The sequence below is a fragment of the Protopterus annectens genome, chromosome 1.part0 (genome assembly GCF_019279795.1).
Source record: "Protopterus annectens isolate FY-2018-M chromosome 1.part0, PAN1.0, whole genome shotgun sequence".
Lineage (NCBI taxonomy): Eukaryota > Metazoa > Chordata > Ceratodontiformes > Protopteridae > Protopterus > Protopterus annectens.
In genome coordinates, this window is record NC_056725.1 from 518,256,747 (window position 1) to 518,270,692 (window position 13,946).

Below are 13,946 nucleotides of genomic sequence, written 5' to 3' on the forward strand. Positions count from 1 at the left end.
GCTTCTTCCCATGCTGGGCAAGAAAGCTTGGCGTGTGACTTTGGACCTCAAAGAGGCATACCTGCATGTCCCTATCAGACAAAACTGCAGAAGATACCTCAGAGTTCTAGCAGGTTCAATGCACTATCAATTCTCTGCACTGCCCTTTGGCTTATCTACTGTGCCCAGGGTCTTCACAAAGTACCTGGCACCAGTAATTGCATTTTGCAGGCAAAAAGGAATTCAAATTTACCCATACCTGGACGACTGCCTAATCCAAGCAGAGAGCAAGGACATTCTTCTAAATCATCTGGCGCACGTAAAAAAGTTAAGTTGCCTGGGGTACACAGTAAACGAAAAGAAATCAAAACTAGTGCCCTCACAACAGATAATATTCCTGGATGCCAGCTCTTAAACACAACGGCCCAGATGGCTTCTCACGTCAGACAAGCAAGGACAACTGACTCAGTATTTTCATTTAATGGCAACAAAGGCCCAACTCCCTGCAAGAAAAATTCTGCAGGCCTTGGACCTACATGGCATCTTGCATACTACTAATTCCATATGTCAGACTGCATATGAGGAAACTACGGTGGTACCTAAAGAGTGTATGGTCTCAACACTGTCAAAATTTGGCAACAGTTATACCACTAATTCCTTGCCTACAACAGGAGTTTCAATGGTGGGCTCAAGCTTGTCACCTCAACAAGGGACAGCCTTTTACTCAACCCACAGCCAGGCAGACACTGACAACAGATTCATCGGATTACGCCTGGGGAGCACACATGGCAGGAAAATGTATTCCGGGCGAGTGGCCCGCAGAACAAAGACATCTCCATATCAATCAAAAAGAGATGCTAGCTGTACAAAATGCAATTATATCTTTCAAGGACCTGCTACATCCAGGACAACTACAAAAACAGACAGACAACACCACAGTAATGTGGTACATAAACAAGCAAGGGGGCACACACTCCTACCCCCTCTGCAGACAATCCATGAACTTGTGGAACACAGCTTTAAACTACCAAGTTCATCTGCAGGCACAATTCCTGCCAGGAGAGAAAAACACACTGGCAGACGACCTAAGCAGAAACATCATAGATCTTCATGAATGGCACTTAGTCCACAGATATTCAGAATGATAGAACACAAATGGGGGAAACCAGACATAGATCTGTTTGCATCCCCAAAGAACTGCCATTTACAGAAATTCTGCACAAGGAGCTACCATCCACAAGCAAGTGGATGCCCTCTCATTCAACTGGAAAAAAACTACAAGTATACGCTTTCCCTCCTTTACCTCTCCTTCCAGAGGTACTCATAAAAGCCAGGCAGGAAGAGCCAAAGATGATCCTGATTGCACCAGACTGGCCACGCCAGCACTGGTACCCAATCTTAAAGAACTTAACACAAGAACCACCCTGGATTTTGCCTCCAATCCCACAGCTGTTGACACAACACAACAATCAGATACTTCACAGCCAGCTAAAGACCTTAAATCTAGCTGCATGGAAAATTCCTTAACCAAGCAAGCATTGCCCCTCTCCAAAACTGTTATGGATGTCATTCGGGAGGCCAGAAGGCCTAGCACCAAGAAAGCCTACTCGGTTAAGTGGAAGAGATTCTGTGCCTGGAACCAAGCACACAGCCTTGACCCTCTTGTCCCAAACATTCCTCAGATACTTCAATACTTAACTGAGATGCTGGATAAGGGCCTCTCCTTCTCATCCATCAAGATTCATGCCTCAGCCATTTCTGCTCATTACAACATCTCTTGGAAGACTGCTCTGCTACTGTCAATAACATCAGCAAGAAGAGTTTTAGAATTACAAGCACTAATGGCAGTGGAACCTTTCCTCATCTTCCATCAGGACAGGGTGTTCTGAAGAACTAACCCTACGTTTATGCCAAAGGTAGTATCAAGTGTGGCTCTAAACCAAACTATTCACTTGCCAACTTTTTATCCAAAACCACAGAACAAAGGGGAGAGACTACTACATTCCTTGGACATTCACAGACAGTTAACGCTTCTACTTGGACAAAACCAAAGCTTTCAGAAAATCTGAGCAATTATTGGTAGCATACGCTGCAGGAGCACAGGGAAAAGCCATTTCAAAGCAGACTATTTCAAAATGGATAGCTCACTGTATACATTTTTGCTACACCCACCATGGGAAACCTATACCTAGCAGCATTAGATCTCACTCCACCAGGGCAACAGCCACTTCAACTGCCTACCAAGGGTATTTTAGAAGCAGCAACATGGAGTTCTGTACATACTTTCACCAAACAGTACCATTTGCCCTTATATTCCAAACCCAGAGCTGGCTTTGCCACTGCTGTGCTGCAGGGCCTTATAGCCACCCCTAATGCCTTATAGATCCATCCTCCCTACTTCAGCTTTGGGATTCCACCCAAGTGTAATGACTGCAGCAGTGTCACACAATGAACATAGTACAGTTTTGTACCTACCATAAATGTAGATGTTCGAGTGTAGACACTGCTGCAGTCTAGGTTACCCTCCCTCCTTCCCCTCTTACTTTCTGGTACGTACCCAGGTTTTCTACCCTTATTTCCTAAAGGGAGTATTTACTGGTAATTAAAAATGGTTGTTTGCTTTTCTATTGTATATTTTACTAGCGATTTGAAAGGCCTACCTATTTGGGGGCACCTGACATCTGGGGCAAGAAAAACTGAAGAAAATGGCGTCTGCTGCATCTTATATCCCCCTGGCGCACTGACGTCCGGGAAGAAGCAACAGCAACCGACGCCGGACCAAGACCTTGGAACTCAGGCTGATTGGGGAGCCGCCTGACGGCAGGAAAATAACCCAAGTGTAAAGACTGCAGCAGTGTCTACACTCGAACATCTACATTTATGGTAGGTACAAAACTGTACTTTCTCCTGATTAAAATAGACGCCATTGTGATGTGGTACATCAACAAACTGGCCATGACCCTTTGGCTCGCAGCCTCTGCCATGCAAGTACACCTGTTAGCACAATACCTACCAGGTTCTCTCTCAACTTTTTGGCAAATCAATTAAGCAGAAACCTTTTAGACCCACACAAGTGGCAGCTCAGCAGAAGTACTGTCTTCCTAATAACTCAGAAATGGGGAGCCCCGGTCGACCTCTTTCCCGCCCACACCAACAGTCATCGCAGGAAATTCTGCACCAGGGTACATCACTGCATGGCTTGGAAAGTGGATGCCCTGTCCTTCCCCTGGGTCAACCTCTGTCTATGACTTTCCTCCCCTACCTCTTGTCATCCGAGAGGCCAGATGCCCTAGCACTAGAAAGTCTTATGCAGATAAATGGAATATGTTCTGCACTTGGATCCAGGCTAAGGGTGGCCAATATGGCACAGCTCTCCATCCCCTCTCATCCTGGATTACTTAGCTGATCCTACTACACAGTGGTCTCTTTCTCCTCTACAAAAATTCATGCGCCTGCTATTTCTTCTCCTTTTCCCACTGAGCAGCCCCTTTTCTCACACCCTTTGATCAAACAGTTCCTCAGAGTGGTTAGCAACTTGAGGCCCCCTAGAAGGGCACCAACACCAGCTTGGGACCTTAACTTTCTCGGAAAAGCTCACCCTGCCTCCTTTCGAACCAGCTTCTGAAGAGCTAAAATTTCTACCTTGGAAGACTGCCTTCCTTCTGGCCATCACTTCAGCCAGAAGAGTCTGTGAACTGCAAGCACTCATGGTTGTGGAACCCTTCATCATCTTCTATGCAGACGGGGTATTCCTCAGAACTAACCCATCCTTCATGCCTAAGGTGGTGTCCAGTGTGGATCTCGTCAAATCCATTAATTTGCCCACCTTCTTTCCTAACCCCAGAATAAGGGGGAAAGGATTCTTCACTCTCTAGATGTGCACAGATGGCTCAGATACTATCTGGACAGGACTAAACCCTTCAGAAAGTCTGATCAATTGCTGGTTAGCTTTGCTACAGGGCCAAAAGGCAAAGCCATCTCCAAGCAAACCATTTCCAAATAGATAGCGCTCTGCATCCATTTCTGCTACAAACAGCATGGTAAGCCTCCCCCCAGGAGGGTCAGGACACAGTCCACCAGAGCAGCCTCCACCTCTGCAACTTTTCTCAGAGGAGTCCCCACCAGGGACATCCTGGAGGCTGCCACCTGGACATCTGTTCACACTTTTACCAAGCATTACCACCTGCCTCTCTTCTCCAAATCCAGGTCAGGGTTTGCCTCTGCAGTCTTGCAGGGCATCCTAGCCAGCCCCTAGCTTCCTTGACTGCCTCTACCCATTTCCTCAGCTTTGGGAATCTACCCAAAAGTGATGACTGCAACAGTGAAACACATAACAGTTGTGTACACTTACCATAAATGTAGATGTTAGTGTATTCACTGTTGCAATCCTGGTTTCCCTCCCACCTCCCCCCCTTTTTTTCTCCTTATTCTTTTATTACCATTATTCCATGTTCTCCTTTCCTTACAAGGGACATACTGGTATTTATTTTCCACTGGTGGGATTTTTCCACCAGAATCTGGCCTCCTACTTTGAGGGCTCCTGACAGGTTAGGGCAAGAAAAACTGATGTAATGGCGTCTGCTGCCTTACTTTATGCCACTGATGACCTGACTTCAGTCCTCAAGAGACAGCAACTGACGCAGAAATACTATGCCTCTGGTATTTGGGCTGGCCGAGGGTTACCCTGTCAGGGATAACCTAAATGTGATGACTGCAACAGCGAGTACACTCTAACATCTGTACACCAGTGCTTTCTATCCTGCACAGGATTGGACCTATATAGTGAAAAGGTTACTGGAGCAATGCAGACTTCGAACATTTACTGTTATGTAAAATGTAACTTAGAGGGAAGAACAGAAGTACAGTTGTGTAAAGGCTGGGATTTGAGGGAACTCCATCCAGAATTTTCTCCAGTTCCACTGTTCACCAGTAATCCTAGTAAGTTTAATGGCTTCTGCCATACTTATGGTACACCTTACTTGATTTCACATATTTCTGTCTGCTTATCGCACAATGATCACAAGAGTCGTATCATCCTTTTTATCTTAAAGTGCTCACTCAGACTTGTGATGGTGGCTAGTTTCCTCCTTCATTTTCCTTGGAAGAACATTTTTAATGCCACCTCCAACAATAGAGGGAACCAACAAACTCTTAATCCTTCATGGGGGGGGGGGGGTTGACTTTGTCAGGTGAAGAATATCCTTGTTCTTTGTACTCGGATGCAGCAAGAGGCCTGCCTTCACATCATTGTCCTGGAGATGAGGGCAGTTCTCCTTTCTTTACAGGAGCTTCGACTTCCAACTTCCGGGGATGATTTCTGTCCAACCTCACTATGGTTTGGTTCATGGAAGGTAAATCTGGTCCTAATCCTTGTACTGAGAAGCCATGAGTGAGTGGCAGTGGGCGATTGCTTCACATCACTTTTTAATCGTAAAGCATTTTCCAAACAAATCCACTGTCTTTGCAAGAGGCTCATCAGGTCCATTGTGTTGCCTCATGATTAGTTTCTCAATCCAGTAGTAGCATATCCGGTATTTAGCTACTGGGGCCATCCTTGCTGTGACCTTGTTGCCTCACCAGTCTGCACCAGAAGCTTTTTTGTCTTCACTCCACACAAAGGGACAAACAGTGACCCCCTGAGGTGCTTTAGGGGAAGAGAAGAGTGTATAATGCTCAGATTCATACAGAAGGTAATATGATGCAAATCCACAGTAATCCTTATTGCACCTTATTGGCCCAGGCAAATCTGGATGTCCTTCAAGGATGCATCTGCAGTCCTTGCAAATGGGTTGTCCTGTCGTCATGCAGCCCTTCGGTCGGCCGGATTCCAAAGTCTGGGTCTGGCCTCGGCTGGTGTCGCACTTCACCCGACATCATAGCTGCAGTTCTTCGGGTATAAAGGCATCAGCCGACACCACTTTCCTCCGTCTTTCTTGCCGCGTGGCGCCCGAAGCAGAAGCTGTTCGCAAGTGCTGGTCGGTCAGAACCAGAGATTACTACTACCGAATACTTCTACTACTACCGAAGACTTCTAAAAAGCTAAGTACCCTGTTGGGGACTCTTTCTTGCCTCAGCCGATGTCAGAAAAAGTGAATAACTGTTTAACTTGTGGGAAACAAATACCTCATAAAGATTTCCACTCTTACTGTTTACCTTGTTTAGGCCCAGACCACGATGTAGCAGCTTGTCTAGCCTGTGCTTCTTTTAACCGACGGACGCTTAGACGTCGATCGGAATTTGCTGAGGAGTTTTTCGGCTCCGCTTTTGCTTACATTATGCCGTCGGATCCTCCGACTACGCAAATATCTAAAAAGCGCAAGGTAAAGGACCGACACTCGCGGTCCGCGGTTTCGGCCGAAACCGCGGTTACGCCAACCACGAGTGTCTCGGTTTCGGCTGAAACCGAGCACGCGGTTCTTCCTTCAGCCGAAAGCCTACCTCCTACCGAGGCCTCTTCCAACCTGGTGGAATCGGCTTCTGAAATTCCACCTGCTCTTGCAAGTTCCCAGGATCTATCTGATACTAACCCCTTGGATATTTCAACCCCTGCACGTGGAGCTGCTAGGCCACCTGCAACCATGTCAATTAAGGCCTTTGCCAGGGCTAAAGCAGCTAAATCTACTAAAACTGTGCCTGCTAAGACCCCCTCTCACAGGCCTAGCTCTAGTTCACAAATGCTTAGTCTAGCAGAGGATCTCATTTCTTTGATCCGGCGATCCCAACCTCAACCAGACAGGGCCTCTCACCCACCTCCAGAGAAGAGGCCTAGAGCAGAGCCCCCTGAGCCAGTTTCTACAGATGACTCCTCTGATGATACTAACCCTCCAGAGGACCCTTTGTCCCCTTATGAAGACTCTGATGCTGAAGAGTCCATTCCTTCTGCCTCTCCGCCTGAGGAATTTTCCTTTGGGGAAACCTTGCATGCTATGAGGGAACAATTTCAGTGGCAGGGCCAGGATTTCTCAGACTCCAGAAATAGGCTTAGAACCTTTCTGCATTTACCACAGCATAGGCCTTTAGCCATCCCTCCAGTTCTTACTGTTGTGGATGATGCATTTAATGATGCTTGTACTGCTCCTGACTCTCTTCCTCCGGCCCCTGCTAAGCCCGATAGGTACTACAGGGTCCCGGACACACATTATCATTTGTATAAGGCTCCTTTTGCAGATCCCGAAACTATCTCCCAGGGACCTAAGGCGGTAGCAGCTACCTCTGCCAAAAACCCCCTCCCCTCTGAAAGGGAATCCAGGGCCTTAGAGAGATGTGGTAAAAAAGTTTACACTTCTGCTACTCTTTCAGCTAGGGCCTTGAACTGTCAATTCCACCTGATCCAGTATCAAGAATTTATGTTAGACCAATTAACTAAACAGCTGTCCTCAGATGAACCATTAGACAAAAAATCTGTTCAGGAAATGGTACATAACATTCAGCAGGTCAGTAATCATTCCTTAAAATGTGGCTGTGATGCACTGGAGGCTTCCTTTAGATCAGCCATGACTGGCACAGTGATCAGAAGACATGCATGGTTAAAAGAGCAGGCCTTACCAGACCATGTCAAATCAAAGCTACTAGATGCTCCCATGGACAAGATCAATTTGTTTGGCTCTCCTGCACAACAGGTGCTGAAGAAGATGGAAGAGAAGGCAAAATCTGTCCAGACAGTCAAAGATTTCTTACAGGTCCAGCCTCCAAGGTTTAGCAGGAATTGGCCCTCCAAGAATTGGTCCTTTCCAGACACCTCCAGAGCTCAGAGAGGCAGGAATAGGCACTCAAGAGGCAGAGGTCAATCCAGAGGTGCCTACAGGGGACGTCAGTGGCGGGCTAACAACCAGCGAGGTACAGCCACGGATACAGCCACCACCACTACTACAGGACAATCACAGTGACTTGGCTCTGGCACCGCCTACCAGGGAACAACTACAGGCACCCTTAGGCGGGAAACTAGCCTTATTTTCAGTGAACTGGCATTACATCACAGGAGACAAGTGGATTTTGCAGACAATAGACCAAGGTTACAGGTTTCACTTCCATACTCTACCAAGGAAGAGAGGAATGCCAAACCTACCTCCAAATCAAAAGGCAGAAGCTCTAAAACAAATAACTCACTAAGGATGAGAGCTGTAGAAAAGGTACCATCTATGGAGCAAGGACAAGGATTTTACTCCAGGCTCTTCCTGGTACCAAGAAAAGAAAACCAATGGAGACCTATTCTCGACCTGTCCGCTTTAAACACATACCTCATAGTCCCAAAATTCAAAATGCTGACCCTACAGCAACTTCTTCCCATGTTGGGCAAGGAGTCTTGGCTGGTAACTCTAGATCTCAATGAGGCATACCTGCACATCCCCATACGACCAAATTGCAGAAGATACCTCAGATTTCTTGCAGGATCAGAGCATTATCAATTCTCAGCATTGCCCTTTGGCTTATCTACTGCGCCCAGAGTGTTCACGAAATGCCTGGCATCAGTAATTGCTCATTGCAGGCTTCAGGGGATCCAAATCTACCCTTACCTGGATGACTGCCTGTTGCAAGCGGACAACAAAAACAAGCTGGCAGAGGACTTGAAAAGGGTCATTTATCTACTGCAAGCCCTGGGATACACAGTCAATATAAAAAAGTCAAGGCTGATACCATCCCAAAGGATAACCTTTTTGGGTGCAGAGCAGGACACATCAAAACAAATGGCATTCCTGACAGTAGAAAAACAGGAGCAACTGCCTCTCTACTTCTTGGCATTAACAAAGCAGAACCAGCTAACAGCAAGAAAAGTCCTACAAGCCTTGGGTTTCATGGCATCCTGCATAATTTTGGTTCCACATGCCAGACTGCATATGAGAAAGTTACAGTGGTACCTAAGGAATTTATGGTCTCAGCACTAGCACAGCCTAGAAACCCAAATTCCAATAATCCCATGCCTGAAGCAAGAATTCCAATGGTGGGCTCAGGCCTGTCAATCGAACAAAGGACTGCCCTTCCACAGCACACAACCAAGCCAGACCATCACAACGGACGCCTCAGACCTCGGTTGGGGGGCACACATGCTGGACAAGTGCATACAAGGCTTATGGACTCAAGACCAGCTGCACCTGCACATAAATCAAAAGGAAATGCTGGCAGTAAAACTGGCAATTCAGACATTCAGACCATTTCTTCGACAAGGTCACCTGTTGATAAGGACAGACAACACCACAGTTATGTGGTACATCAACAAACAGGGAGGCACACACTCGTACCCTCTATGCCGGATGGCAGTGGACCTCTGGAATGTGGCCCTGAGCTTCAACATTCAGTTACAAGCAATTTTTGTGCCAGGAAAAGAATCTGGCAGACATACTAAGCAGAACTACCACGGATGCCCACGAATGGATGCTGCATCCGGACATCTTCAAAACAATTACAAGAGAATGGGGACTACCAGAAATAGACTTATTTGCATCCCCACGCAATCACCAACTGAAGAAATTCTGCACAAGGACGTACCACCCACTTGCTTGGAAAGTGGACTCCCTATCTTTCAGTTGGAAAAACCTGACAGCATATGCATTCCCACCACTTCCTTTGATGCACAAGGTGCTATTGAAGACCGTCCAAGGATCATCCTGATAGCTCCAGACTGGCCAAGGCAACATTGGTACCCATTACTGAGGAGCATGTATCGGGAACAAATATGGCCTCTACCCCTAGTTCCCTTACTGTTAACACAGAACAACTACAACACCCTGCATCCAAACCTGAAAACACTGCAGCTGACTGCCTGGAACATTGCATAACACCAAATAACCCAAACTTATCCCAAAGGGTTAAAGACATTATCTTGGAGGCTCGCAGACCCTCAACAAGAAAAAATTATTCAGCAAAATGGAAAAGATATCACATTTGGAGTACTGCAAAAGGTGAAAATGTGTCACTGGTAAACATAGCCAGCATCCTGGAATACTTGGCAGAGCTCTTCCACAACGGCCTGTCCTATTCTTCCATTAAGATTCATGCATCAGCTATTTCAGCAGAATACAACTTGGATCCTCCAGTCTTCTCACATCCTTTGCTCAGGCAGTTTCTGAGAGGAATTAAAAATGTAAAACCACCTAGGAAGCCACCATTGCCAGCATGGGACTTGAACTTTGTGCTAGAAAAGTTAACACTCCCTCCTTTCGAACCAGCAGCAACAGCAGAATTGCAATACTTATCATGGAAAACTGCTTTCCTGCTTGCAATCACTTCAGCAAGAAGGGTATCTGAGCTACAGGCATTAATGGCAGTACAGCCCTTCCTGATCTTCCATCAAGATAGTGTCCATGAGAACAAATCCTACTTTTATGCCAAAGGTGGTCTCCAGGGTATCTTTAAATCAAGCTATCCACCTACCAACATTCTTCCCCAACCCACAGAACAGGGGAGAAAGACTTTTGCATACCTTGGATGTACATAGACAATTACGCTTCTACCTGGACAGGACCAAGAGCAATAGAAAAACTGACCAGCTACTGGTAGCATATGCAACAGGAATGGAAGGAAAAGCAATTTCAAAACAGACAATCTCTAAGTGGATAGGAAATTGCATTAGATTTTGTTACTCCTACCATGGGAAGAAAACTCCAGAAAACATCAGGCCTCACTCTACAAGGGCTACAGCCACTACCACAGCTTTTCTACGAGGAGTGGCTACCAAAGACATTTTAGAGGCTGCTACTTGGAGCTCCGTGCATACATTTGCCAAGCATTATAATTTACCTTTATACTCCAGATCCCGAGCAGGTTTTGCCACTGCTGTTTTGCAAGGGATCTTAACTACACCATAATCTTATTTCTCCTCCTCCCCCAGTTAGGCTATGGTATTCTACCCATTTGTAAGGACTGCAGATGCATCCTTGAAGGACATAGTACAGTTTTGTACCTACCATAAATGTAGATGTCCGATAGGCATGCATCTGCAGTCAGGATTACCCACCCTCCTTCCCCTCTGTGGTACTCCTAGGGTATTTGCCCATCTTGTAGCTGGCTGGGGGAATCTATTATGGTGTATTTGTTTGTATATATGTACATACATGCTTATTTTTTGTTTGCTCTCTACTATTTGGAACCATTTACATTTATCCAAATTTAGCCTTCCTAGAGGGCACCTGGCATCTGGGGCAAGAAACACTGAGGAAAATGGCGTCGGCTGATGCCTTTATACCCGAAGAACTGCAGCTATGACGTCGGGTGAAGTGCGACACCAGCCGAGGCCAGACCCAGACTTTGGAATCCGGCCGACCGAAGGGCTGCCTGACGACAGGACAACCCATTTGTAAGGACTGCAGATGCATGCCTATCGGACATCTACATTTATGGTAGGTACAAAACTGTACTTTCTCCCTGCTGAAGCCATATATCAGGGAGATTCTGGTTGTTGGACAGGGGGACCTACTCTGTCATACATCCAGGTTGCCTCACCTGGACCGTCAGTACCTCAAGTCGACTCTTGGTTTATGCGATTCCAGTAATGGCCGTAGACCCTTCCTTGTCTTAGGATTCAAATAACATCAAATCTGAATCTCAAAAAGTCTGTTCTTAGGGTCTCTCGTTGCAAATGGAAACCCTGTAATGATTCTACTTCTGAGATTTTACTTCTCTCGCATCTGATTTCATTAGGCTTCAATTCTTCAACCATTGAAGTACAGTTGTCTGCAAGCTCTAATTTTACAGTAGTATTGATTCTCATCTTTAGAGTCACACAGGTTTAGTAAAGTTTTTCTCAGGGGATTCTTTCTTCTCCATCCTCTGATTAGAGAACCAGTTCCCCCATGAGGCCTCAGTTTTGCTCTATAAACACTAACAAGCCTCCCCCTGCTTTGAGCCTGCATCCTCTACCCCTTTGAAACATTTTTCTTGTAAGACCATATTTCTTATTGCAGTAACCTCAACCAGAGGGCTGTGGAGTTTCAGGCCATGTCCCCTAGTCCAATTTCCTAAGTATTTCTTAAGAACACACTTTGTGTACACAGATCCTTGTGTTCCCAAGGTGGTATCAAAATAAATTTGAGCCAACCTGCCAGTGTTTTTTTTTCCCAACCACACTGACAAGTGGAGTACATTCTGCATACATTTGGATGTTCATAGGCTAGTAAGGTTTTATTTACACAAAACTAAACTCTTTTGAAGAGATTCACAGCATTTTGTGTCCTTTGCAGCAAACAAGCTGTCTCTTAATGTTTTCCGAGATTTCTGTGTCTAGATGGTTTTCTGATTGTAATTACTTTTGTTTATTCTACTAACAACCAACACTTACCCCTTGCTGACCTAAGGCTCACCCTGCAAGCATTGCAGATGCTTCTGTCTTAGTTTAGAAATTTAGTTAATCTGTACTGCAGCATCTTGGTCTACATTGCTTGTCTTTACCAAACATTACAGATGGTTGTTATTTCAAGGTCCCTGGCTACCATTGGAGCCATTTTCCCCAAGAATCTGTCTGGATTCCACCAAGGTCTTCTGATGGAATGAGTAAGATGTGGTAGTGTTGTACTTAGCATGACACTGGATCTTTAATCCACGTATGTCTTGCATGGCAACTTTCCCTCTATTCCTTTCCTAAATTCTCATTTCTTAAGGACCATTGCTTTCCAGTGGTCTTTGTAGAACATCCTTATTTTGGCAACAAACTCTGTCTGTGGTAGGTTCGCTCACAGGTGCATTATTGGAGGAGAAATTTTAAAGGAGCTTGGCTGAAGCAATAGTTTTGCCAGCTTGTTTCTGATAAGTTGCCCGAAGACCCATCAGTTGTATTGGACTGACGTGGATGAAAGGATCTAGTGTTATGTACATAACCACGGTTTAGCACCTCACTCTATTGTTCATATTTCCTTTTTTATAAGAAAGGCATAGCTTTATTTTATTATGTAATGCCTAATTCAAACAATGCTGTTGATGAGACACTGAGATTTACATGCTGTATGGCTGTTGGACCAAAATACATTTTAATTCTTGCTGACATATTTTTCTATACAGCATCCATCATTCCCTTATCAGGGAAGTTGTTTTTAAGAACTGTTGAGAGTATGCAGATTCCCCATGTAAGAGAGAACCACACATACAGATCAGAGTCTGTATGTATTGGTTTGTGCCTGTGTTGATTAACTCTGGGAAGGTTAAGCTGATTATTGTTAAGGTTTAGAAGACCTATTAGAGGTTGGAAAAGAAACCAAATAAAAATGTTTACTTTTGCTTCTATTATAGTGACATATTTCAGAGATCGGTTACGGTAAGTGGTTTCCCCATAACTATATTTTCCACACCAAAACACAAAATGTCGGACAGTAAAATAAGTTGAACCTTTTGATTGAAACCACGTTTGTGCTCCAAATTTTACTTTTCAAAGTATTTTTAGGGTATGATTACTTCTAAAATGCTTGAGATTACTTAAGTGTCTGCATTTCAATAATATATGTGCTGCTTTCCTCATTTGTTAGTGATTCATGTGTCTAATGGATATTTTATTGCATTTTTAAAGATGTATGCCATATGTGGAAATGTGAGATTATAGTACATGTATATTAGTACTTGTATAGTAAGATGGGTTTTGTACTTTGCAAACAGACACTGGATCCTTATAGCAGACCTTGGGCATCCAAGAACTCGAGCCAAAGTAAACGTGATTCTGTGAAACGCAGTGATAAAATATCACTCCCTGCTAAAGGTAGGTAGTGTAAACAGGTTAGAATTTGAATAAACACATGTCTAAGTTTAAGCCCTTGTGCTTTTATTAAAAATATAAAGAAGGATCTGTTCAGCTCATAAGTAGTGTGTGTTGCAGAAGTTATGATTTCTGTGTTGCTGTTGCCTTTACTTGATTTAGCATATATTGAGGTAAAAATGATGGTAGAACAATGAACAATAATATATGCTTCTGAACTATGTGAGTTTTTGTATCCTGTGGAAAGTTGAGTGGTACCTGTCAGCGTTACTTGTTATACTACCTTTTGGTATTC

General features: G+C 44.8%; 1 protein-coding gene across 2 annotated transcripts in view; it reads left to right on the top strand.

Annotated features, from left to right (window-relative positions):
• Positions 1-13,946, top strand: part of ZNF318 (zinc finger protein 318) — an 843,467-nt gene that overhangs the window by 648,462 nt on the left and 181,059 nt on the right. For both annotated transcript variants that reach the window (XM_044061112.1, XM_044061104.1), the window contains exon 8: positions 13,555-13,654. In XM_044061112.1, coding sequence (XP_043917047.1) covers positions 13,555-13,654 — 100 coding nt within the window. The remainder of the gene's footprint in view (positions 1-13,554; positions 13,655-13,946) is intronic.